The sequence below is a fragment of the Aythya ferina genome (assembly GCF_964211825.1).
Source record: "Aythya ferina genome assembly, chromosome: 24".
Lineage (NCBI taxonomy): Eukaryota > Metazoa > Chordata > Aves > Anseriformes > Anatidae > Aythya > Aythya ferina.
Window position 1 is genome coordinate 4,296,269 of NC_140322.1, and position 25,167 is coordinate 4,321,435.

Sequence of the window (25,167 nt, forward strand, 5' to 3'; positions counted from 1 at the left end):
GGTGCTCCCTGTGCCGGTCACCGCACCGTCCCGCTGACATTTTATTCGCCCACCTCAATCCTGCGAGTGCCTTAATTGCAGCCACGCTTTGCAAGTGTAACTAATTGCCTCGGAGGCTTATTAATGATTTCTGCATGCTAATGAGTGCCAAAGCCCGAGGTGTTTTCCCAGGGGCTGGAGCTGGCTGACCCTTCTGGGGCTAGCAGGACCCTGGAGACGGGGCTGTGGGCACCCAAATCTGGGTGCGAGCTGCCTTGAGCTCTGCCTGGGGGCAAACTCACAAATTCTTTTGGGGAAACTGAGGCACCGAGCCCCCTCCAGAGAGCAGCCCTTGCTGCAGAGACAGTTCAGGCCTTTATTGCTGTAGCTGGAGGGTTTCTTCGCACTCCTCTCCCCCCGTCCCTTCCTTTTCCCTGGGGACGCCGGCCGGGCACCCCGTGTGGCACGGAGCGGGGGACGCGGTGACATCCCACCGGCACCCGGGCACTGCCGCCACCCACCCCATCTCCCCCCACCCCCTGCCACCTGCAGTTAGGGGAGGGAAACGGGGGGTTTGGGGGTGAAGCCTGGCCCTTTCCCAACCCCACAGCCATGGGGCAGCGTTCCTCCTGCCCCCCAGCCACGTGAGCCCAGGCTCCCCCCAGCCCTTCTTGTGCAGCCCAGTTTGGACCAGTCTTCTTGCTGGATGTTTCTGTGCTCCCAGTGGGCTCCCAGTACAAAGGGCTGGAATTCACTGGGGGTCTTCCACAGCAAACCCACCCAGTACTGGGTCACTTGTGGGATCCCAGTGCCGTGGAACAGGGAGCAGGGGGGCTGCTGCCACCTCCCGTGTGCCGTCGCCGTGTCCCCTCCGCGCCGCGTCCCCTCCAGCCCCGCCGGGCGCCGTCAGCAGAACTGCAAAAGAGAAACCGAGCGTGGGGTGGGGGCACCCTGCAGGCAGCCCCCACCTCGGGCAGTTTTGGGGGGCTCTGGCACCCCCTGGGTTGGGGCCAGCCTGCTCCCCATGGGGTGTGGGTGCTGGATGGGTCCTGGAGCACCCGGCGGTGGCACCACACCAGCACCACCACGGGGGGCTCAGGGGTGGCAGGGGGCACGGGCAGGGATGCTGCTGGGGACACGGGTCCCAGGGTGGTACAGGGGAGAGCCGGGGGGACCCAGAGCCCCCCCTCCCCGCCTCGTACAGACCTTCCAGCGGTTCCCACACTCGTTGCACAACACAAATGTCGTCATGGGCTCGTCGGCGCTGCGCGTCTGCACCTGGGGAGGGAGCAGGCAGCCGGGTCAGACAATGCTGATGGTGTCCCCCCCAAAAAAATACTACAAGCTGGGGGTCCCCTGGGTGCTCGGGGGGGGCTCACCTGGTTGTAGGTGCAGTTCTTCTTCTTGCACTTGCCGCACTGGAAGAGGTCGGTGACGGTGCCGCCCGTCTTGGCCATCTGGTGCTCGCGGATGGCCTCCTGGGTCATGGCGTTGCGCAGCTCCTTCAGCTCGTCGCTGGCCATCTCCTGCCACGGGGGGGGCACGTCAGGGCCTCCTGGGGGGCTGCCAGCTGACCTGAGCACCGTGGTTCATCACCCGCCCCGTCCCTGCAGGGCGCTGATCCTGCTTGCTGGGCTCAAACCCATCCAGAGGAACAAGTCCCCCGTCCCCAGACCTGTCCCCAAGGAGCTGCAGCCCTATGGGGGGCTCCGAGGACCTCATCTGGGGACCCCATGGGGCAGGAGGAGCGGGGACCGGGACCCAAGGAGCAGGACGGGGAGGGGATTTGTGCCGTATAATGGGACCTGCACCACCAAACCAGGACCCTGCTGGCTCTCAGGCACCGAGGCAGCCTCCAGGAGGGGCCGCGGCCCCGCTGCGCACCTCGGCGGTCATGCGTGCGATGAGGCCGGGCAGGATGGCCCCGCACAGCACGTTCCTCCGCAGGTTGGGGTTCTTGGGGTCCTTCAGGTTGCTGATCCTGCTCCGCACCCGGTTGCGGTACTTCATGTCCGTGCTCTTCAGCTCCTGGAAGATATCTGGGGGCCCGTCACGGAAACCTCAGCATCGCCTGCATCCCCCCCCCCAGCCAGGGGGAATCGTCTCCGGGGATGGTCCTGGCAGCAGGGGGGACCCCAAAGCTCGGAGCTGGGGGTGACTTGGAGCTGGCCCAGCGTGGCTCCATTGCCCCAAACCCCCCGGAGGGAGGCAGGTCCCAGAGCAGGGGGTTTTGGGGGGGGGGCGCACAGCACCCCAGTGCCAAAGCTCCTGCCCCTGGGGTGCTCAGGGCTGCTCAGCTCCAGCCTTTCGTGGGCTCCGGGCTCCCTCTGCAGGCTGCGCGCAGGGACACCCCATGTCCTTGTCCCCACCACCCTCTGTCCCTGCCCCTGCCCCCCCCCAGGACCCCCCAGCCCCCAAAGGATACGGTCTTCGATCTCGGATGCCATCCTCTCGCAGTTGACGCCGAACTCCTTGTAGTCATCTGGGGGGCAAGGCGAGGCGGGGGGGGGGGGTGTGAGGGTGGCCCTGTGCCCCAGGGAGCCCCCAAAAAGTGGCCAAAACCTCGGCCTGCTCACCCAAGCCACCCCCTCTCCAAAAACAATAATTTCCCCCCACCTTAAACCCGCAATGAAACCCTTTGCAACACCCACACCCAAATCCCCCACCGACCCCCTTTTGGGGCCAAACACTGGGTTTTGAGGCACAGCTGGGGCTTTTCTGCCAGTTGGGGGTTGGGGAATTTGCTGCCCGGGTGCCCCCAGGCCTCAGAGCCCCGTTTATTTTTGTAGGGTTGCCCCCGCTGGGGCTGCCCCACGGGACACCCAGCCCAGCTTGGCCAAGGACCTTCGGGATGGAGACGGGGGGGGGTCCCTGCTGCCCCTCCAAATAACTTTGTGGTTTGCTTTGCCTGGGGCTCAGCACCAATTTTGGGGGGTTCCCCTCCCCGTTTTGCCCCAGAGGAGCAGGCTACGACCCTCCCCAGCCCCCCCAATTTTGTGTGTCTCCCCCCCCCCCGTTGCTCACCATCCATGCGGAGCGCGGCCGTCAGCATCTCGATGCACTTGTCCCGGACCGAGTCCCCCGTCAGGTAGCAGGGGGGCAGGAGGCAGACGCTGGGCGAGAAGGGGGGGCTGCTGGGGGTCCGCGGCGTCTCCGCCTTGGCCTTGCTGCTGTTGGCCCTGGGGGGGGGCACACAGGTCGGTGTTGGGGTCCCGTGGAGACGTAGGAGGGGGTTGGGGGGGTTTGGGGGGGTCCTACCTGTCCTCCTTGCTGTCGCTGGAGCTCCTCCGGGGGGTGGCGGGGGCGGGCAAGGGGCTGGCACCCACGGAGGCTCTCCTGGGGGGGGCACGGGGTAGGGGGGACACCAAGGATGGGGCAGGATCAGGCTGGCAGCCCTCTCTTTACCACCCCGCCTGCGTGTCCCACGGTTGGAGCATCCCCAAATTGGGGCTGTGCCCCCCCCAGGGCCAGGTCCCCCCGGGGGGGGGGCTTCTTCCTTACCTCTCCCCCGAGGGTCTCTTCTGCGGGGAGGAAGAGGAGGAGGCGGCCGAGGACCTGGAGTCGGCAGAGTCCCTCCTGCGGGAGCAGCCACGGCTCGGAGTTTGGGGACCAGGTCCTGAGCCCCATCCGCAGCCCCAAGAGGGGCTGGGGTCCTCTCCCCCCCCCCGTACCCCCATCCCAGGACCCCCACCTCTCTTTCTTGCCATCCAGGGATGATTTCTTGGAGGAGGCAGAGGGGCTGCGGCCGCTGCTGGGCTCCCTTCAGGGAAACACAGGGGAAGGGGGGGACGCGCTCAGCACCCGGCACCCTCCGTGCAGCCCGGGGAGCCACATCCTGACCCCCCCTTCCCACCAAAGACCCCCCCAGCCCCACAAAGCTTCGTGGAGCCCCGCAGAGCCCCGAGCAGCGCGGGCAGGACCGTGGGTACCTCTGCGGGTTGGAGTCGGGGGGGTGGCCCTTGGGGGGGGCTGGGTGGGTGCCGGGGGTGCTGGGCTTCCTGCAGAAAGAGAGACGGGGGCGGTTTGGGGTCGGTTTTACCCTCGGGACAGCCCTCGTTTGGGTAAAAAGCATGTGGGGACGGGGAAAAAGCCGGGCAGGGGGGCTCCATCCTGGATAAACCAAGCCCTTAGGGATGGAGCCGGGGGGGTCGGAGCTGGTCCTGGCCCCGCTGGTGCCCCCCCGCTGGCCCCGTACCGCTCCTTGTGCTTCTCCTTGTGCTTCTCGGCCGGGGTCTTGGGGTGTTTGGCCGGGGGCGGGTTCGCCCCTTCATTGGGACAGGGGGGAAAATCCAGCCTCTTCTCCTTCTCCTTCTTCTCCTTCTCCCCGTCGCCGTCCTTCTCCCTCCTCGGGGCAGCGGGGGTCTCTGCGGGAAGGCGCCGGGTCACCGGGACAGCCCGGTGGGGGTTTGGGGAGGTTTGGGGGAGGTTTTGGGGAGGATTTTGCCCCTCTCACCCAGCAGCCGCTTCCAGTTCTTGATGAGGATCTTGGCCGAGGCCACCACCTCTTCGTCCGAGCAGTGCTTGCGCACCGAGTTGACCGCCACCCCGATGCGCGTGGTCTGGGGACAGGCGTTAGTGGGGCCGTCACCGGGACCCCCCCGGGACCCCCAAACCCCCCCGGCACAGCCCTATCTCACCTGCAGCAGCTGGATGGTCATGGTGTAGCCGGTGAGCGACTTGAGCAGATCCAGCGCCCCTTCCTACAGCGGGGAGAGGCCACGGGAGCCCTCGACGAGCTGCGTCCCCCCCCGGGACCACCCCACGGGGTCCCCAGAGGGGATGGGGCAGGCGCTCGGGGCCACGTGGCCACCCGCAGGGATGCTCCCCTAAAAAACATCCCGCTCCAACGGGGAGGGCTGAGGACACCTGAGTGTCCCCGAGGCACTGGTGGCCACATGTCACCAGCTTCACAGCCCGGCCCTTGGGTGCACGGTGCTTGTAGGGCTAAATATATCCCCGGCACGGCTCCACGCGGGGTCGTTTTCCTCCCCGGTATTTTTAGAGGTGCAGGAGCAGAGATGAGGGTGCAGGGACCCATGGTGGGGTCGTGCCACTCGTCGTGCCGGAGCTCCCAGCCCGCTGGGCGCAGGGAACACCCCCGTGCTGTGACCTGGCTGTCCCCCTTCCCAAAAGTGGCATAAATCAGGAGGGTTTGGGAACCACAACGACAGCCTGAGGCTGGGCAGGATCAGTCCCTTCAGCCGAGGCTGGGCGGTTGTGATCCGGGGTCCCAAAAAGCCACCAGATGGGGGGGTGATGGCAGCACCTGGGAAGCCCACACCTCCCCAGGGCAAAGTCCACCAGAAACGGTCAAATATTAACTTTAGGGGCTGGGCTCGCCCCCGTGCAACCAGTGGGCCAGGACGGGTGCTCAGCTGGCACAAAGGGAGGCAGGGACAGATCCTGCACCCCCCCCCAGCACCGAAGACCCCTCCCCAACCCCTGTGAGTGCCGTGGCTCAGCCCCCTCCCTCCCCGTGCACGTTTACACGCGCTCGTGCAAAAGGCAGGGCTGTGTCTGGGCTCGGGGGGGCTTTTCCCACCCCCCCAAGGGATTTTTTTTTCCTTTGCATGGGGCTGAGCCCCTGCTGCCAGCCCCAGCCTGGTTTGGGTGCCTGTGGCCGGGCTGGGGGCCAAGCACCTGTCACTGCATTTGTCCTCTGTCCCACACCACCACGGCCTGGGACAGGTCCCCCCCCCCCAAGCTCCCCAGACTACCACGTCCCCATGGCCTTGAGCAGGGGGGGGCACGGGACAGCCCCAAATCCAAAATAAAACCCCCACGGGCACCAGCTCCAACTCCCCAAGGGTGGAGAGGCAGCACCCAGGGGTGCCCCACGGGAGCTCAGCACCCCAGCACCCGCTCAGCCCCTCCTGGGGGGGGACATTTCTGAATTTCTGAGCCCCCTTTTTCTCCTTGCCACGTCGGGGAGCTTCGTGGCTTTCCTCCCTCGCCCTGCCCCGAGCTGCCCAAAAACGCAAGCACACCCAAATAGTGCAAATGTGGCACACGCAGGCAAACGTGGCACGCGTGTGCAAATATGGCACGCGTGCAAATATTGCTCACGCGTGCAAATCTGGCACGTGGGTGTGCAAATCTGGCACAAGTGTGCAAATCTGGCACAAGTGTGCAAATATTGCACGCGCGCCCCAGCCCGCCTTACCGTGCTCTTCCTGGCCACCATCTTATCCAACTTCTTGGCGATCCGGACCAGCTCCTCAGCGGGCCCCATGCCGGCTCCTGGCGGGGTCCTGGGCTCGGGCAGCCCCCGGTGCTTTGGGCATGGGGCAGGGGCAGGGGCAGGGAGCGGCGGCCGGGCCGGAGCGGAGCAGGGAGGGAAAAAAAAGGGGAAAAGAGAAGGAAGGAAAGCAAGGGAAGAAAGCAGAAAGGAGGTGTGGCTGTCCCGGCCAGTTATAAACTCCTGCCAGGGAGGCGAAATAGCACGGGGGAGGGCTAAATATAGCGCGGAGTGAGCAGGACAAAGATTGCGGGAGCAGGGGGAGGCGCACGGCGGGGGGACGCAGCGCCCTTCGGTGCCAGCGCACGGGGGGCTCGCGGGGACGGGGGAGCCACCAACAATGGGGTTCAAGCCCGGTGGTTGCAGCGGGAGAGCCCCGGGACGTGGCTTTGGGGCTGGGCTGGGGCTGCCCGGGGCCAGAAGGCTCGACGCAATGCGCCGCCAGCGTTGCACGATGCAGAGCGCTCGGCCCAGACCGGAGGCGATGCCAGCGGTGTCCTCGTGCCAGCAGCGTCCCCGTGCCAGCAGCGGCTCTGAGATCCCCCAGGGAACCTGGCTCTGGTGCTGTGCCAGGGCTGAAGGCGCTGTGGTGGTGCTGGCACTGCCAGGACCCCAGCGGCTGGGAGCAGAACCGGGCTGGATCCATCCCGGGGAGTTTGGGGTGCTCCCTCGTGGCCGAATGCAAGGCTGGGGGGAGACCTGGCTGCACCCTCGGTCCCTGCCGGCACAGGGCCACCCGCTGCCACCCCGTCGTGTCCCCGACGGGCAGGGGATGGGGACCCCATGCACGCAGCCCACAGCTTACAAAAACGGCTGGTTTTATTAGAAATTCGAAAGAGAGAACATGAAAAACAAACACAACAGGCCACTGGCTGAGACGCGACGAACGAGACGCGGACGAGGATAAACCACAGGGGCCGGCGGCTCCCGAGGGACGGCGACACGGGGCAGCGTTGGTCCCAAAAGGGGGCTGCAGGATGGCCCCAGGAGCCCCCCCCAGGGCCGGGCGGTGACCAGCACCCGCCCGGTGAGGGACACGGGGACACAGGGACACGGGGACACGGTGCTGCCCGCGCCGACCCCAGGCACCCAAGGAGCTGTGGTCCCAGGCTGGGGGAGTTTTTAGGCATTTCCAAGCCCCGCTGCCCTGGGGGGGCTCTCAGAGCCCGGGGAAGGGGGGCAGGATGTGGCCGCAGACCCTCCAACCCCCCCAAAATGATGAATAAAAAGCCCTTTTTTTGTTCCCGACCAATCCCCAATGCTTCACAGTTGTGGTAGAGGAGAAAACCAGGTGGTGCATCGCAGCTCCCCCCTGGAGAACGGGCACAGGGGCTCTGCGCCCACCCAGCGGAGGAGGGTGGGGGGCACCCAGCGCGCACCCCCAGCCCCAAATCCCTGCTGACAGGGGAGGAGAAAGCCCCCGGGATGGGCAGAGCCCACGAAAGGACGGGGAGCAGCCGGAGCGGGGTGGGCACCCAAACCTCCCCGCAGGGTGCAGGTGATGGCAGCGGGGGGGGGTGGCAGCCCTTGGGCTCCCCAAAGCCACCACCCAGGGGGTTGGGGTCCCAACCCAGGGGTCCCCATGTCCCCTGGGAGGGCAGCAGCCACACGGTCCCATACCAGGGGCTGCAGCACCCGGGGCCCCGTGGAAAGGGGCGAGGGCAGAGAGGGGCCGGGGGGGGTCCGGCTCCAGCTCCCAGCCCGCCCCGTAAGCCCCCGGCCCCCAGGGGACGGGGACAAAACGGGCAGCGGGGGGGGGGGCCCAGTCAGTCTTGCAAGAGGTGGACGAAGCTGGCGGGGAAGACACCGGTGCGGGAGCCGTCGCCCTCGATGAAGCCGACCTGGGGGGGCAGAGAAGGGTGTCAGGGGGTGGGGGGGGTCCCAGGGTGGGTGGGGAGGGGGAGGAACTCGGGGACCGATGGCCACGAGCCCTTGTGGGGTGGCACCGGCAGCCTGAGGTGACCACCGCCAGCACAGACAGGGTGCCCACCCTGGTCCCCCAAAATGAGCAGCCTGCTCAGGATGACAGGGGGAGAAGGGGGGGGGGTGTGCCCCGGGGGGGCTCACCCAGCTCTGCTCGTCCTCCTCCCGCGTCACCACGATCACCTCGCCCTTGGAGAAGGTCAGCTCCCGCGCCTTGTCCCCTTTGCAGTCAGCCACCGCCTTCACCCGCTTCTGCCTCCCCTTGGCCTGTGCGAGGAACGGGGTCAGTGAGGGGGGGGGCAGCCACCCCCCCCCAAACCCACCCCAGGGGCTGTGCCCCCCCCCAACACCTCCACCCACCCCCTTGGGACAAGAGCTGCAGCGATGCTTGGGCACGGAGGGGTGTCCCCAAAGCTCCCCCCCCAACAACCACACCCCACCCACACCCCATCCAAGCCCCCCCACCCCAAAATTGTGCCACCTACCGGAGCGAAGCGCCGGGGCATGGGCACGGGGGGCACCTTGCTCGGAGCGGGGTCCTCGGGGCTCTGGGGGGGGGCGGCTGAGCCGGCTTTGGTGGCCACCCCGCTGATGCGCCGGTACGAGCGGGTGCTCTCCGAGCTACCGGGGGCAGCAGGGGCAGAGTCAGCCCCCCCCCGGCACCCCGTCCCCCTCCCCATGAGGTCTCGGTGCCGTTGGGTTCCCCCCCTGGGACACCCAAGGGAGCAGGGTGCCACCCACAGCCCACCGGGTGCTCACGGGGGGGGGGGGGCCCTGTGACAGCCACCAGCAGCCCCCACCCTTCCTCAAAGCGTCCCACCACAAATCCCAAAATGGGGGGGGGAAATAAAATTTGGTAACTTCCAGGGGGTCATGGTATCGGTGTCCCCCCCCAAAAGGATCCGTGTCACCTCTAGGGACAGCCCCCCCTCCCCACGCTGCCCCTGTCCCCTCCTCTGTCCCCATCCCTGGGGGGGCTCCAGGCTGGCTGGGGAGGGGGGGGGCATTGCTCTGACACCCCCAGGGACAATTTGGGGTTCCTCCCACCACCTCCACACAACCACCTCCCCCCCCCCAACGCCTCCCCTGAGTTTTGGGGGACCCCTACCCGAACTTGACGGGGGTGACATCGGGGGCCAGGCCTCCCGGCGGGGGCTGCACGGGGGGGGGACTCAGCTCCGGCCCCCTCCGCGCGGCCCCGCTCTCCGTTTCCGAGCGGGTCTCCCAGTAGGCCGCCCGCCGCGCCTCGGGGGGGCTGCGGGTGCCGGGGGGGGACGCGGCCGCACCATCCAGGGCCCCCACGGAGGAGGAAGAGGAGGAGGAAGAGGAGAGGCTGCGTTGCCCGGGGGGGGCCTCCGCCAGCCCCGAGAAGTGCGGCTCCGACGCCTGCCGGTGGAGCTCGGGGCGCTCTGGGGGGGGACACACATAATGGGGACACTGAGGCTGGTGGCACGGGGACGTGGCCCCACGAGCATCCCGTGGCGTGTGCCCCCCCCCTTGAGACTAACCTGTGGGGCTGGGGCCGGGTTTGGGGCGGGGGCCGCCCCGCGTGGGGTTTTTGAGGGGCAGCGGGGGGGGCATCTCCTCGCTGTGCGCCCGGCGGGGCGCGGGCCGCGAGGGCACCAGGATGGTCTCGTAGGTCTTGTTGGTGATGTCCATCCCCATGCAGCTCCAGCGGCCCTGGGGGCAGGCAGCGGCAGGGGGGGGGCTGGCGGCCAGCGGCGAGGAGCCCTTGAAGGAGCGCTGGAGGGGGCTCACCTGGGGGCACACACCCGGACACGGAGCTGCTGGGGACCCCCACACCCCCTGCAGCCCCCTTCTGCTGCCCCCTGCCCCGTCCCGTTGGTGGGGGTGCAGGGTCTGGCCCTGTCCCCCCCCCCCAATCCTTGCCACCATCCCGTGGGCACCTTCTCCTCCAGCTCGTCCTCGCTGTCGTAGGTGTACTCCTGGGGGGGCTCCCAGTCATAGTCCACGTGGACCTGCAGTGAGAGCTTCCCCGCCTGCGCCTGCTCCAGCTGGGGGACACGGGGGTGTCAGCGGGGGGGTGGCCAGGTCCCAGGTGCCCCCCACCCCAGCATAATCCCCCTCTCCATCCCCCTGGTCCGCCCCCACCCCCCCCCACCTACCAGCTCCTCGCACTCGGTGTGCTTCAGCCTCCTCGCCACGTCCAGCGCCGTCTCGCCGGCCGCATTCACTGCGCGAGGGAGGGATGGGGACAGATCCCGGCTGCTCCACGGGGACAGGGCTTGGCCCCAAGTCCCCCCCCTTTCCTTCCAGCCCTAAACCCTGGCCCCGTACCCGTGGTGAAGGCCGCTTTGCCCTTCAGGAGCAGCTTGAGGCAGTTGGGCTGGTTGTAGAGCGCGCCGTAGTGCAAAGCCGTGTTCCCGTCCTGCGTCACCCGGTCCAGCGTCCCCCTGCGCGGAGCAGAGACAGCTCCAGAGTGTGCGAGCGCCGCTCCCCATCCTCATGGGGACACCCGAGCACCTCGGGGACATCACTGGGACACCAGGGGTGGTGTCACCCCAGTTGGACGTACCCGTTTTGGATGATGAAGTCCACCAGCGGCAGGGACGACCTGTCGGCGTAGCGCACGGCCACGTGCAGCGCCAGCTCGCCCGCGTCCTGCCAGTGGGGTGGGAGACCACAGCTGAGCCCAGGGACCCCAAAACACCCCACAGGCTGAGCGAATCCCTCACGGGAGGGGGCTCCCGGAGGGCTCACCTGGCCCTCGGGGGTCGCCAGGGGCTTGGCCAGGTCGTGCCCTTGGGCGAAGGCCTGCAGCAGCGCCAGGAGGTCGCGGGTGCGGATGGCGTCCCAGAGGCGGTGGGGCTCGTCGCGGCCGCCCCGCTGCACGTAGCGCCGCTCCATGTACTTGGCCACGATGTACTCCTTGCGTGCGCTCCTGCGGGGGGGGAGGCATCAGCGGGCACCCCCACACCTCACACAGAGCCCCCCTCCCAGAGTCATATTTTGGGGGGGAAGCTCTGCGAGAGGTGCAGGTCCCTACGTCTGGGCGATGGCACCGGTGAGCCCCCAGTCCTCGGGGTGGGGATGATGGGGACACGGAGTCCCCCTCCCCAGCCCGCTCCGTGCCCCCCCCAAGCATTTAGGAACTCACATATCGCTGCTGGCTGAGGGTTTAGGGCAGTCCTGCGTGGGCAGCGTGGCCTCCATGATCTCGTTGAAGCGGGTGTTCCCCACGCTGACGGCCAGCTGTGGCGAGAGGGGCAGGGGGAGACGAGCCCTGGGCACAGAGGGGCCGCCCCCCCTCCCCAAAATCCTGGCCGGGCTTGCCCTGGGATGTCCCATCCCCATCGTGGAGGGATGGAGAGGGGAATCCACTGGATCCAGCCAGCACCTTGCCATCCCCCATCTCCCCCAGGGATGAGCCTTTCTCCCAGCAGAAGTTTGCTGGAGCAGGGAGCAGGTCCTGGGGGGCTGCCAGCATCTTCCCCCCTATTAGCAATCACTTCCCAGAGCCCCCCCTGCATCCTTGGAGCACCATGCTAGGGGCAGAAACCTGCAGCTGGGGGGAAACTGAGGCCAGCTGGTAAGAGACCAGGAGGGAGGAAGGTTGAAACCTGCACCCAGGAGGTTGGGGAGCCCCCGAGAAGAGGACGATTCCCAGCAGATGCCAGACCCCCGGGATCAGGGAGCCGCTTACCAGCAGCTCGGAGGTGCTGAGGACGTCCAGGGTGAGGGACTGGATGCGGGAGTAATGCACACCCAGCTCCCGGTGGATGCCGGAGCACTCGATGCACGTCAGGATGCCCAGGTTGGTGGAGAGCCACGTGGGGTCTGCAGGGCGCAGCGGGGCGGGGGGCTCAGCATCACCCCCCGGCCCCCCACCACCTCCATCCCGCTGCATCCCACAGCCCGGATCCCCACCCTACCCGGGGCCCCGCAGTCGCAGCACTGCTTGTTGCCTGGCATGTTCTTCACCTCGCTGATCACCAGCTTGGTGAGCTCCTGCACGCCGCCGTCCGCCGCGCCGCCCGCCGAGGCTGCCCCGCCGTTGGGCTCGCCCTTGAAGGCGTTGCTCAGGGCTTCGTCCTTGCTGTTCTGCAGCACCGAGACCCACCTGGGCAGGGGGAGCAGAGCCGGGCGGCCTCGCGGGGACGCACCGGGGCCGGCACCGCGCGGGGCGAGGGGTGCAGCCCCGGGGGGTTTAAAAGCCCCGTGGAGTTTTGCGCGCTCGCGTGGGGTGGGGACGGCCCCTGGGTGGGCACTTACACCACGCACTCCTGCTCGTCCTCGGCTTGGAAGTGGTACGTCCTGTTGTCTGCAGGGATGGGGACGCAGGTGAGCATTTAGGAACAGAAAAAAAATGCAGAAAGGGGCTGGGACGGGGCGTTTAGGATCAATTTGCAGCAGGGTGCAGGAAGGGGCTGGAGCTACTGCTAAAAAATCGCCGCGCATCGCTCGCCCAACACCCTGCTGCCACCTCTTGTTGTCTGGAGCTCGAGGCAGCCAGCGCCTGGCAGGCTTTGTCCTTCCTCCATCAAAAAAAAATAATCATGTGCACCCGGGATACCCACCCGGGGTCTGTCCCCAGGACCCTAAACCAGACCCACGAGGACACGGAGCGGCGGCACTCACGCGTCACCAGGTCGAAGCACTTCTTCTCCTCGGCGTGGGGCCGCACCTGGCACGTCAGCAGGTTCAGCTTGACGGGGGGGCGGTTTATCTGCAGGGCAGGGGGACGCAGCGGGGTTAGGGGAGGTCCCCAGAGGGTCGCTTTTGGGGCACGCTGAGGCTCAGCACCTCTCCGACCCCTTCCCTGCGTGTTCCCTTTGCAGAACGGGGCTGGGACCGGGGCTGCACTTTGCAGCCTCTGCCCCCAGATGGCAGCACCCCCACCCCAAAATCACTCCGAGCCCCTTTGGCCTCCTCTGCAGCCTCAACGCCCCCCTAAAATCCCCCCTAAAACCCCCACTAAAGCCCCCATCCCACCGGCACGCAGCAAACGCGGGGGGGAGAGGGACCCCCTGCTAGGGCCACCCCAAGCTGGGAGTTTGCTTTGCTGCTCGGGGCACGGGTGGGGTGCTCGGGGAAAAGCCCTACAGCCGAGGTCACGTCCCCAAAGGGCAGGGGACACGCAGCTGGGTGGGTTTTGGGGCAGCACCCAGCAGAGGATGGCAAAAAAAGGGTTCTGCAGCTCGGGGCGCACAGCCGGGTACCCCTGTGGGGTCTGCGCCGGGCGGTACGTGCCGGCAGCACCCCAAGTGGCACCCCGGGGTGACCATGGGGATGAAGGTGCCCCCGGTCCCTCACCGTGCTGTGGGAGATGGTCAGGCAGCCGTACTTCACGCCACACTTCCTCTTCTGCCACACTTTGCGGATCCTGAGCCAGAGCAGGAGGGGTGAGGACACACCGCGCATCCCTGACCACGTCCACCCACCCCAAACCGCCCCCAGCAGCCCCTGGAGAGGCTTTGGGATTTAGGGTCGTGCTTCCTACAACTCGCTGGAGACCCCTTTGGGGCTATAAGAGTTATTTTTTCCCCCTGACCCATGCCAGCAGGATGATTTCTGCCCCCGTGCCCAGGAAATAGGGCATTTCTGCCCCCACATCACCAGCACGGCTCGGGGTGAACCTGGTGCTGGGTTCCTGGGGACCCACATTTGGGGTCAGGGGAGCACCACGTGGAGCTCAGAGCCTGCTGGACACCCGCCCACCCCAACCACCCCCTCCAGTGCTCCTCCAGCCAGGGGAAAATGGGATTCTCCAAGCCTTTAGACCTCCTCAAGGCCAGAAGGGACTGACAGCACCCAAAGGTCTGCGTAACGGCCCCAAACCCTCACCCAAAGGTGTCCCCCTGGGGGCTGTGAGCTGGGGTAACGCCCGCCCTCACCCATCGCTCTTCTTGTACAGGAACCCCGACTTCTCCGTCCCGTACTGCTTGTTCCCTTGGTGCTGGTGGATGCTGTAGCCACTGCCGGAGTTCTTCCTGCTCAGATTTTCCTGAGCTCACCAGGAAAAGGAAAAAAAAAAAAAAAGGCATTTAGAAAGCTATGGGAGAGGGGCAGAAGTGGCCCTGCCCCTGGGGGACCTCGTTATGGAGTCAGAGACCTCCGTCCCCTTTGAGCATCCCTCCTGCTCTGCTCCCATGGATGTCCTCCTCCCTGTAGGTGTCCTCCCACGGATGCCCTCCTCCCTACAGATCTCCCCTCATTGATGTCCTCCTCCACCCTACAGATCTCCTCTTGTTGATCTCCTCCACCCTACAGATCTCCTCCTACAGATGTCCTCATCCCTGTAGATCTCCTCCCACAGATGTCCTCCACCCTACAGATCTCCTCTCATTGATGCCCTCCTCCCTATAAACCTCTTCCCATTGATGTTCTCCTCCCTATAGATCTCCTCCATGGACATCCTTCTCCCATGGATGTCCATCTCCCTATAGATGTCCTCCATGGATGTCCTCGTCCCTGTAGATCTCCTCTCATTGATGCCCTCCACCCTACAGACCTCCTTTCACTGATGCCCTCCACCCTATAGATCTCCCATTGATGTTTTCCTCCCTATAGATCTCCTCTCATCGATGTCCTTCACCCTATAGATCTCCTCCCATGGATGTCCTCATCCCATGGATGTCCTCCTCCCTACAGACCTCCTTTCACTGATGCCCTCCACCCTACAGATCTCCTCTCACTGATGCTCTCCACCCTATAGATGTCCTCCCATGGACGTCCATCACCCTATAGATGTCCTCCACCCTATAGATGTCCTCTCATTGACTCATTGATAACCTCCACCTTACAGATCTCCTTTCACTGATGCTCTCCACCCTACAGATCTCCTCCCATGGACGTCCATCACCCTATAGATCTCCTCCTCCCTACAAATCTCCACGGACGCCCTGCTTTGCTCCTCCGCAGCCCCCCGTCCCCAGCCCATGCCACCTCCCCGCGCTCAGCCCCCTGTCACCCCTCCAGCTGCCGTCACCTCCTTGCTGTCCAGCTGCAGGATGCTGCGGAGGGAGTCGCGGGTCTGCGCCAGCTGCTTCACCTCCTCCTCCTGCGCCTGGTGGAGCTGGAAAAGGAGCGGGGACCGCGGTGTCCTGGGGGGGGGACACGGCCCGGGGGACGCGTCCCGCGTGGCGGCGGGTGGGGAGGGAGCCGGGGGACTCACCGCGTGGAGGGACACGGCGAGCTTCTCGATGAAGGGGTAGAGGTTCTGGGCAGCCTTCCAGCCGTCTTGGAAGAAACTGGGCATTGATTTCACGCCATTAAGATGCAAATGGGGAAAAACGGGGGGGGAAAAAAGAGCTTATTTAGAGAAAGCGTGGAGGGGGGACGCAGCAGCCCCCCCCCCGCGCCCCGGGGAGCTGCTCTGGCTCTGCAGCTCCCTCGCTGCTGGGATGCTGCAAAGCCCACGTCCAGCCTGTGGGGTCCGGGTACCCCAAATATTTTGGGTGTTTGGGGCACGGGGTTGGCCTCTTGCTCACTGCAAGCCGATCTCACTGGGGCTGAGGCCAGATCCTGGCCCTTTTGGGACCCTTCCCTGGCTGCCAGCACGCCCGTGGCCAGTGCCACCGCCCCCTCCCTGCCTCAGTTTCCCCACTTGAGAGCTGGAGGAGTGCAAGGGAAGGAGGGGAAGGAGGGGGACGTTCCCCCTGCCCCAAACGCCCTCGCTACGAGCTCTGAGGCTACCAACGGAGCCGCTCGGCTGAACTCATCCCTGGAAATCCATCCAGAAACCAAATCATCGGCTCCATCCCCAGCCAAGCCCCTTCCCCCAGCCCTTACGGACACGTTTGCATCTCCTGGAGCCAAAAATCCCGACCGGACAGCGTCAGGCCCTGCCCAGCACCTTCCCCAGGAGCTCTGTGGGGTCGCTCAGCCCCCAGGACAGGGAGCGAGGTGTCCCCAAACCCCCCCCGAGCGCTCCCGGCGGTGACAGCCACCTACTTGTGCTGGGCATGGAAAAACTTGATGAGGCTCTGCAGGAAATCCGGCCCTTGCTTCATCTGACTCTCGCTGGCTTTCAGCAGGTACTGGGGGGCAGAAGGCAGCCGGTTAGGTGGCGGGGACCAGGACCGGTCCTCGTCCCCCCCCTTCCCCGCGTGGGCAGGAGGGTTGTGACGCTGGCTCGGCTTCAAGAGGCCACGAGGTCGGCTGTGAAGGCAGCCTCCGGGGACCACCCTCAGAAAACCTGGAGCTGGAGGAGCTCCAAGCCCTGCAAAGTTCAAGGGCCGAGGCGTGCCTCCAGGGTTCCCGGCCGGGCGCGCTTCTCCCGCTGCTGAGTACTTCTGGAGTTAATAAATAACCCGAACCCGAGTCAGCTTAAGGAAAAAAAAAACTAAAAACTGAATCGTTTTGTACACCAAACCTGTCCCTCACCTGCAGGAAAAGACCCAGACCCCTGGGTTAGGAGAGCCCCATGCACAGAGAGGAGCCTGGAGCCTCCCCTGGGTGAGCGCAGCCTCAGCCCCGCACAGCTGGATGCTGGCCTCCTCCCTGCCTCCCCCCCGAAATGTTTTGGGAGAGGAGCAGAGGGGAAGGCGGCCAAGTTCCAGCTGCAGGGGCTTTCCACGGCCCGACAGCCCCGGGGTGTGCCGGAGCCCCCGAGGGACCCCACAGCTCCTCTGCCGGGGGGCCACCAGGAGTCAGGGAGCAGGATGGAGAGGGGCAGCTCCCGACGTGGCCGAGGAGCCACACGGGGAGGAGTAAAAGGGTTTTGAGGGGGCTCTGCCCCCCTGCCACCGATACCCCGAGGTGGTGGTGACAGGGGACTGCCCTGCCCAGACCCCTGCTGGGGGTCCCGCTGCGCCCACCCACCCACGGGGACCCCCCCGGCGAGGAGCTGTGCCCCACCGAGCACCCCTGGGGTGGAAACCCATCGCGCCCCCAGCCCCGAAAGCAGCAAACACCGCGTGCACGCGAGCGTGCACACACGTGCAGGAGCGTGCCAGCCCCCTGCGCCCCGCTTCCAGGCGGGTGCCCGCGCGCAGGCGCTACTGGAAGCGAGCAGCCCCTCCCGGCCGTTTCCATGCGCTGGTATTTATTTAACAGAGCTGCTATTCAAAGCACTGACTCATCTGGCCCGGCCCCAGCCAGCAGCCCCGACCCCGCTGCGGCGCTGCCCGCACACCCTGCCCTTTGCACCCCGGGAGCCCCGAGGATAGGGGAGGGGATGGGGGAGAGCCCCGGGGATGGGGGGGTTGGGGGGGCTGGCACCAGGTCTCTGCCCTTTGCTTGTGCCCCTCTGTGTGCCTGGGGACCTGGGGAGCATCTCTGGTTTTGCCAGTAGGGCCAAACTGCAAAGAGAAACTGCGCCTTTCAAGGGGTTTATCCAAAAGGATCGCCTTTTGCCCCAAATGCCAGCCCCTGGTTTGGCAGAGGAGGTGTAGGATCAGGACCCGGAGGACGTGGGTGCAGTGCCCGGTGCTCCCCGCAGGGTGTCCCACCTGCACCCACATCCCACGGGGGGGGGACAGGAGTGTCCCCGAGCCAGGACCCCACGGGGACACACGGGGACAGACGAGTGCCCTGCGCTGCACCCACTGGGACCGCTCTGGCGCTGGGGATGGGGACCGAGCGCCCTGCACAGCTCAGGCCACAGCGGTCCCCTGCATCCCCCCGACCCCAAAGGGCCCCGGGACCCCAGCACAGCCCCCACCTCGCACATGTGGAGCTGGAAGAGGCGCCGCTCCTTCTGCATGTCCTCGGCCAGCTCCGCCGCCGACGGTTCCGCCTGGATGACCCCCGCCAGGCGCGCGCGCTCCTTCTCCTTCTCCATCTTCCCCCTGTGGGACGGCACGGGGACGGCTCGGGGACAGCCCTGCCTGAGTCTGGAGGGGACCCTGGGGATGGCCCTGCCCAAAAAGGGGTCCCCAGGGAGCTGCAGAGGTGGCAGGGGGGTGGGATGGGGCAGGGGAAGCCTCTCCAAGGCTGGCGCAGAGCCTGGCTGCAGCCCTGCACCAAACACCTCTGTGCACGGGGGGATTAAGGGGATTTTGCTCCGGGCATGGGGTCGCTTACACTTTGGTCTCGTAATCCTTCCAGGCCTTTTCGATCTGCTTCTTGGAGTCCTGCAGCGAGAGGAGAGAGGGGACGGCAGCCCTTAGGGGCGGCGAAGGGACGGGCACGGAGCCGGTGGCACCAAAGATGCGGCCCAAAAGTGAGGGCTTTGCTTTGCATCGCTGTGCCAGCGCCCCGTCCCCTGCTGCGGGGACATCACCACTGCGTCTCTGCCCCCTGCTCCATGCCACGAGCCGTGTCCCCAGGGCTGTGGCGTTTTGTCCCCACGCAGGGGCCCTGCAGCCCAGGAAGCAGGGCTGGGGACTCACCAGGCGGCCGTCCTTCAGCTGCCCCTTCAGCAGGCTGTCCAGGGGGAAGGAGACGATGTTGTTCAGGTTCTGCACCTGGGAAGGGCAGAGACGGGGATGGGGTCACCCCAGGGGCATCCCCGCATCGGGGCAGGTCGGGATGCGGGAGCTCCACGTCCTTTCCAGCCTTGGGCCCCCCTCCCCAGTAAAATCGCTGCCCCGGTAAGGGTTAAAGAGGCTGGAAACGGGGCCGGCTGCAGGCAGGGGCAGGCTGGGGCTTGCTGGAGCTGGCTGCAAGATGTCTAACGCGGGGCCCTTCCCACAAACCACATCAGCGCCGCGGCTGCCAGAACCGGAGCTGCTCCCCCCCATCGCCACCCCGGCCCCGGCCCCGTCCTCCCCGCGGCATGGCGCAGACCCCCGGCGGGCAGCCGGGCTGGGACCGGGCTGGGACCACAGGGCTGGGACCTCCTGAGGTCAGGGAGGGCTTCCCAAAGTGTCCCCTCCCCGGGCTGGGGGGCCAGAGGTGTCCCCAAAAGCAGAGGGGACGCAGGAGCCTGCTCCCATCCCGGTGCCTCTCCGTCTGACCCCAAATGCTGGGGTCCCCATGGGGCAGCCCCCGATGTGGAGGCTCCAGCACCCTTGTAGGGTGATCCCAGCTGGGCACCGGGGCGATGCTGGGGGCACACCTTTTGCATCGGAGAGGACGCTGCATGGCTGCAAAACCCTCCAATTCCTCTCCAAGTCTCCCGAGGGCTTTTGCTCCCCGACATCCCAGGGGGAGAAACCCACCCCCGGGGCAGGAACCGGCCCCAAAAGGCTGGGAAACGGGGCGCCCCATCCTTCCGCCGCGCATGCGGTGCCGGGATCCCGCTGGGGAGCAGCTCCCGGGGAGGATTTGGGGCAGGGGCGGCCGTTCCCACGCCTGCAGCACGTGGCACAGGGGAGGCGCAGCGCGGGCACTGCCCTCGCCCAGGGAACCGGTTCAGCTCCTTCCCCGTGACATTTTCCCCACGGAGCCCCCCGAGCACGGGGCTCCGGCCGGGTCCGGGATGGCCCCGATGGGGAGGAGAGGAGCGGGGAGGCCCGGGCTGGGGTAACTGGGAGAGGAGGACGTGAAATCTGAAATAATTCCTGCTGGGGGAAGGGCAGCAGCAAGGAGCCTGCTCCTTCAGCAGAGCCAGAGGGTACAAATTCTCTTTTTTTTTTTTTAGGGGGGGCTTCAAAAGGGACCGGAGGGCAGCGAGGAGCCAGCAGGGGTTGCCCCAAGGCTTTGCTGCACGGCCCCAGATCCCACCCAGCACAAAGCCCAGCTCTCCCCCCAAGCTATCAAACCCTTTCAGCCTCGACAAATCGAAGCAAGAAGATGCGTTTGGAGAAAAGAGACCCCAAAAAGAGCCGTGCCCCCCCCCACTCCCACGGCGGGGATGGCTCCAGCCGCCTCTGCTGCCTCCCGCGCGGCTGCGGCTCCCCACGGCCCCGCTGCGCGCTCAGCGTGGCTTTGATTTACTTCTTGGCAAGCGAGATCAGAGATGTGAAAAAAAAAAAAAAAAAGAAAGAAAGGGGAAAAAAAAAACAAAACCAGCAGCCCCAACCGCACGGCAAATTGCAGCCCTGGTGTCCCCAGCAGAGCTGGGAGGGAGCTGGAAAATCCAGCGGAGGGGGTGTCGGGAGGCCCGCGAGCATCCCCGAGTCTGGGGTGGGATTTGGGACCTCCTGCCATGGTGGAGGGCAGCTCTGCGGGGTCTCTGCCCCAAATCCTGAGGCCTGGTGCAGATTTTCCCCAGCTTGGCCCCAGCAGGACGGGGGCAGCGGGCTGAGGTTGCTCCCCGCGGGGTCGGCGGCTCACCAGGTTCTTGAAGAGCGCGGTGACCTCGCGGGTGAAGACGGCCAGGTTGAGGAAGCCGGTGGAGAGCTCGTGGTTGTTCTGGGAGAGGTGGTTGTTGCCGAAGTTCTCCAGGGCCTCGCTGTACTGCTCCTCGTTATCCACGTGGGCTGCGCGGGGGGACAACAGCGGTGAGGTGGGGACGGCTGCGGGGTGGCCCTGCGGGACCCCCTTCCCCAGGAGGTCCCATCACGGATCCCACCCGCACCCACGTCCCTGTCCCTTTGGAGCAGAGCAGGACACCAGCGATGCTCCTTATGCACCCCCCCCAAAAACTCTCAATTTACATTTTCACCCCCTTTTCAGCCAGCTTTCAGCACCTCAGCATATTGTGAGTACCCGTGTCCCCAAGGGCCACCAACCACAGATGGCACCAGGGGAGGACGTGACCGTGGCAGCCCGGGGACGCCCAACGGCTGTGGAAACCCGACTTACTGAGCCCGGAGACGTGAATGGCTTTCACATATTTCCTTATTCTCTGGAGCACGGCTTGGTCCCCGTCCAGGCTCTGCGAAAGCAAAGGAACAAACCCCCGTCAGCGCTGCCGAGGGAGGGGGGCGGCCGCTCCCCCCGCCCTGCTGGCCACACAGGGCTCCTTGGCCGGGTGCCTGCTCTGCCACACAGATGTGCGGGGCAGCAGCCAAGCTCCCGGGGACAGGAGCTGGAAGCACCCGGCCCCGTGCAGGATCGGTGCTGGGGATGCCGCAGCCCCGCGGTCCCCACGGTCCCGACCGCCCCGGGGAGGTGGCGCTGGAGCGAGGCAGTGGCACGGGGTGACAGGGTTGGGGGCAGCGTCTGTTTGGAAGCGAGCAGCCCCCAGCAGCTGTGAAAATGCCTCTGTGGCTCTCCCCCGGGGGTTGTTTGAAGCAGGGAGAGGAGGACGGCATCCCCATGACGCAGCACGGATGCGCCAGCCGTGCCCAGCACGTGTCCCCCGGGATGGGCACGGCACCCGAGGCGCACAAAAGTCCCCAGCTCTACGCATGGCAGAACCAAAACCAAAATCTGCATCCTGCCGATGCCCAGCAGGGACCTCAACGGCACAAATCCCACCCGGAGGATGGGGCACAGCTTCCTGCAACCTCTGACCCACGCAGGGTCTTGGCTGCAGCCCCCAGCCCCATTCCCCGACGCCGTCCCCGCTCTGTCCCTCGCCATGGGCACGGGGCCCTCACCACCACCATCTGCCAAGCGTGGGGGCAAACACCCCAAAACCCCAACCCCAACCCTGCTCAGGCAGCTGGAGATGCACACAGCAGGAAAGGGTTAAGGCCGCCTTGGCTGCGCTGCAGGTACCAGAGGCATGATAACAGGCTGGAAATATTCGGAGGGCGTGAACGGCGAGCAGGGCGAGGGATGAAACCGCCGAGGAATTACAATAAAGAGGCTCTCTCTCACTCTCTCTCGCTCTCTCTCGCTCTCTCTCGCTCTCCCAGCGAAGGTTTTCGGGCTGATGTCAAGGCCCATTTCCTGACAGCGGGGTCAGCCCGGCTCCGGCGCCTCTCTCCTCGAGGCCCCTCCTTGGACGAGGTGCTGCCCGGCAGCCTTGGCCAGGACGAGGCAGTGGGGAGGGGAGGCAGAAGCCAACCCCCCCCCCCTCTTCTCGGGGGTCTCTCAGCAAGGAGGAGGATGCTGGGGTGTCCTGAAGCCTCCCGTGCCCATCCGTGCCCTAAATCCAGTGCCCCGGGCTCTCCAGAGCTGTGCTGCGGGGCAGAGGCTCCTCCTGCCTTGGGGGGGGGACAGCAGATGATGCCGTGAGGCCCAAGGAAGACTTTGCCCCAGGGTGGCCTTGGTGCTGCCCGAGAGCAGCCCTGGGCGGGCAAACTGGCCAGGCACGGCCTCGGGAAGGGGAAACTGAGGCAGGGCGGGATGCTCCGGGCGCACGCAGGCACCGCTCAGCCAGGGGACGGTGCCACGGGATGGGGCAGCCCCCCGGGAGCACGGCCCAGAAGGATGCTGGAGGTGGGGCAGCACCGAGAGGGGACTGGGGACAACCCAGAGAAGGGGTCACATCGGCACAGCCGGTGGCAGTGACAAGGGATTCCCTATGGGGACAGCGGGAGGGACGGACCCGCACCTGCACCGCAGCCGCCTGGGGACCCCGAGCACTGCTCCTCGCCCGGCTCAATGGGGGCCATTCTTCAGCCCCCCCCCTCTCCGTGCCGCCCGGGGAAGTCGCGGGGATGGGGCTGGGGGCTGGAGGCGGCGCTGCTGCCGGGGCAGGATGCGGCCACTCCGGGTGCAAAGGGCAGAGCAGGGCAGGACGCCGTGTTTACCCTGCCACGGGGCAGCGCAGGATGCGGCCGCCAGCTCCGCGGCCTCTGCCTGCTCATTCTGGAGACCCTCGGGTCCCCTCCCTGTGCCTCGTCCTGATTTGATTTCTCAGCCCCACGGGATGCGGCTCCAGCCCCCAGCACCCCAAAGCCACACGAGACACCCGGGAGGGGGCAGCCCCTTGTAATCCCAGGGGGAAACTGAGGCACGAGGCAGCTTTGGACACCTGGGAGGACCTCGGTGGCCCCACGGCCTCCTGCCCTCAGCACCCTGCTCCGGCACAGCTTTGGGGTGCCGGGGGGGTCGCGCTGCCCCCTCCCAGCAGACACCAGCACTCAGCACCCTCGGGCTTCCCAAAGCACCAGCATGGATGCGGGGCAGGGACAGGCGGTGACACAAAGCCCCAGCCCCCCCCGGCTCCCCCCTCCCAAAGCAGCCGCTGTTTATTTTCCTTGCCTGATGCTATCGCCCCATCGAGGATCAGCCGGCGGCGCGGGGCTGGGGCTTGTTTGTTTGGATTTCCCTCTTCCCCTCCGTCGGGGCGCTGGATGCCGAAGGCCTGGCTGCCTTTCGGCTCCCCCGAGGGTCCCCGCAGCCCCCTGGCAGACACGTGCCCCCCCGGCCCCTCTTCCCCAAAGACCCAAGCTGCTGTCAGAGGTCCCGGCGCTCAGCCACGCTCGCTGGAACGTTCCCAAGCGACCCCCCCCCCCAAATCCCCGTCCCCCTTCCCCTAAATTTCAGCCTCCCCAGGGAAGCCGAGCGGCCAAACGAAATTCCTGCCGCTTCCTCCTGCCTGGAGCTGCCTCCCCCTTCCCGGCCGAGAGAAAGAGCCAGAGCCAGGGGAGAGCACGTGCTGGCGGGGCCCGGGATGCTCAGCACCATCGGGTGCTGGGTTTCCAGCCTGGGGGGCTCCCTTCCCGTCGCCCCCGGGGCTCCGAGGGGGCCCGTGCTGGCCCCACAAGCTCTGGCTCCCCTTCAAAGCCATTCCTGCGCTAAGAGGAATTGGCAAAGGACGCGGGACCAGCTGGAAACAGCCTCTATTGGAGGCAGGAGCGGGGAGAGGGGGATAAATGCACCCTGCCAACCCTGCTCCAGCCCCGTCAATGCTGCTGGGGCTTCTGGGGGGGCTAAAAATCCCACCCTAGCTTTAACAGTGACGGGACCCCCCCCAGGGACACCGCAGCCCCTCAGGGTGCAGCAGCTCACAACCCTGAGCCACGGGGCCGATGCTGAGCCCAGCCCTGGGGACGAAGCCAGCCCCTGGGCAGCACCCAGAGCTGGAAACGAAACCAGCTGGAACGGCGAGGTTTTGCCCGTTTCTGCAGGCCTTGGCCCCAAGAAAATGCGTGGTGGGGCGGAGGATGGAAACGGCCGCCCCGGCTGGAGGGTCCCGAAGCAGCGGCTCAGGGCGAGCGCCGGGCTCCAAGCCCCACATCCCCGAGCGCTCGGAGAGGGGCAGCACAAACAGCAGCCCCCCCAAAAAACCTTCCGGGTTCCTCTTTCCCCCAAACCATTGGCGATGACGCCGGCAGTGGCCGAGCCCTGGGCAGAAGTGAAAAATGAAAATGGGGGCGAGCTGCAGCGAGTGACGCAAACCCCGCAGCGAGCGGGGCCGGCATCCCGGGGGGCTCAGAGCAAAGCGGGGCGCAGGGGGGACCCCAAGAAATAGAAACCCAAGGAGGAGAGGTGGGTGCTCGCTGCAGGGCCAGCACTGCAGGGTGCCCCAGGCTCGGGATAGGGGCGCAGGGGGTGTCCCCAAGGGGAAGCGCAGCCCAAGCCTCCCCCCAGCCCCGCTCACCTCCTCCAGAGCCCCCACCGCCCCCCGGCACTTCTGCATCTTGGAGGCGAAGGCGGCGGCAGCCGGGGAGCTCAGGTCCTCGCCGGTCACGGCCAGGAACTCGGCCACGCTGATCTGCTCGGGCATGGTGCGGGCGGCACCGGGGGGGTACCGGGGGGGGGGGGGCACCGAGCGGGGGGCGCCGGGGGCTGAGCCGGGAGCGCACCGGGAGCGCACGGGGAGCGCACGGGGGGAGCGCACCGGGGCTGTACCGGGGAAGCTGCTGAGCGTCCCGGAGCCCTGGGGGGCCGGTGGGGGGGCTGGGGGTGGCCGGGGGGTGCCGGGGGGTGCCGGGGGGTGCCGGGGGGTACCGGGGGGTGCCGGGGGGTGCCGGGGGGTGCCGGGGTTCCCGGGGCCCGGCTCAGCGCCCCATCCCCTGCAGGCCGGCGGGGCTGCACCGGGGAGTTTCTCCCTCTGCCCGCCCGCCCGCTCGCTCCCTCCCCGCCGCCGTGACGTGGGCAGCGCCGCCCGCCCGCCCGTTAAAGGCGAAGAGCCCCCGGTGCCCCCCCCTCCGTATTCCCCCCCCCAGCAGGCGCCGTCCCGGGGCACCAGCAGGGCGCGGGGGGCTCCGTCCGCGGCACCGGGGACCCCAGGGTGCGGAACCCCTCCGTGCACCCCCCCCCCGGCCTCACCCCCCCGCTGTCAGGCTGGGAGCGGAGAGGGGGGGCCGACGGCAGCCCCCCCACGCGGGGAGAGGCCCCACGGAGCCCACGAGATGGGGGCAAAGCACGGGGTGGGGAGGGCAGCGGGGGCTGCC

At 66.9% G+C, this 25,167-nt stretch overlaps 2 protein-coding genes across 3 annotated transcripts; both read right to left on the reverse strand.

The window, feature by feature from the left end:
- Positions 1 to 335: 335 nt before the first annotated feature.
- On the reverse strand, positions 336 to 6,400 carry TCEA3 (transcription elongation factor A3). 2 transcript variants are annotated; one of them, XM_084496848.1, is made up of 14 exons: positions 6,143 to 6,400; positions 4,617 to 4,679; positions 4,433 to 4,538; positions 4,175 to 4,343; positions 3,909 to 3,977; positions 3,671 to 3,739; positions 3,481 to 3,555; positions 3,238 to 3,315; positions 3,004 to 3,158; positions 2,405 to 2,461; positions 1,864 to 2,018; positions 1,359 to 1,505; positions 1,186 to 1,257; positions 336 to 894 (listed from the first exon to the last, which is right to left on the reverse strand). In XM_084496848.1, the coding sequence occupies exons 1-14, from the start codon at positions 6,209 to 6,211 to the stop codon at positions 886 to 888; spliced, it is 1,293 nt and encodes a 430-aa protein (XP_084352974.1). In that variant the 5' UTR covers positions 6,212 to 6,400; the 3' UTR covers positions 336 to 885. The 2 variants fall into 2 exon arrangements, with proteins under 2 accessions (XP_084352974.1, XP_084352975.1); XM_084496849.1 differs by lacking the exon at positions 3,909 to 3,977 and having other exon boundaries at positions 6,143 to 6,398.
- Positions 6,401 to 7,018: 618 nt separating this feature from the next.
- On the reverse strand, positions 7,019 to 24,619 carry ASAP3 (ArfGAP with SH3 domain, ankyrin repeat and PH domain 3). Its single transcript, XM_084497313.1, has 26 exons — positions 24,372 to 24,619; positions 20,735 to 20,807; positions 20,264 to 20,409; positions 18,436 to 18,510; positions 18,128 to 18,177; positions 17,766 to 17,892; positions 16,055 to 16,140; positions 15,276 to 15,351; positions 15,090 to 15,176; positions 13,996 to 14,105; positions 13,415 to 13,484; positions 12,740 to 12,827; positions 12,374 to 12,422; positions 12,034 to 12,221; positions 11,805 to 11,938; positions 11,259 to 11,353; positions 10,862 to 11,042; positions 10,677 to 10,762; positions 10,439 to 10,554; positions 10,267 to 10,334; positions 10,048 to 10,155; positions 9,649 to 9,898; positions 9,249 to 9,549; positions 8,626 to 8,761; positions 8,285 to 8,407; positions 7,019 to 8,058 (listed from the first exon to the last, which is right to left on the reverse strand). Exons 1-26 carry the CDS (start codon positions 24,495 to 24,497, stop codon positions 7,984 to 7,986), a joined length of 3,024 nt encoding a protein of 1,007 aa, XP_084353439.1. The 5' UTR covers positions 24,498 to 24,619; the 3' UTR covers positions 7,019 to 7,983.
- Between the last annotated feature and the right edge of the window lie 548 nt (positions 24,620 to 25,167).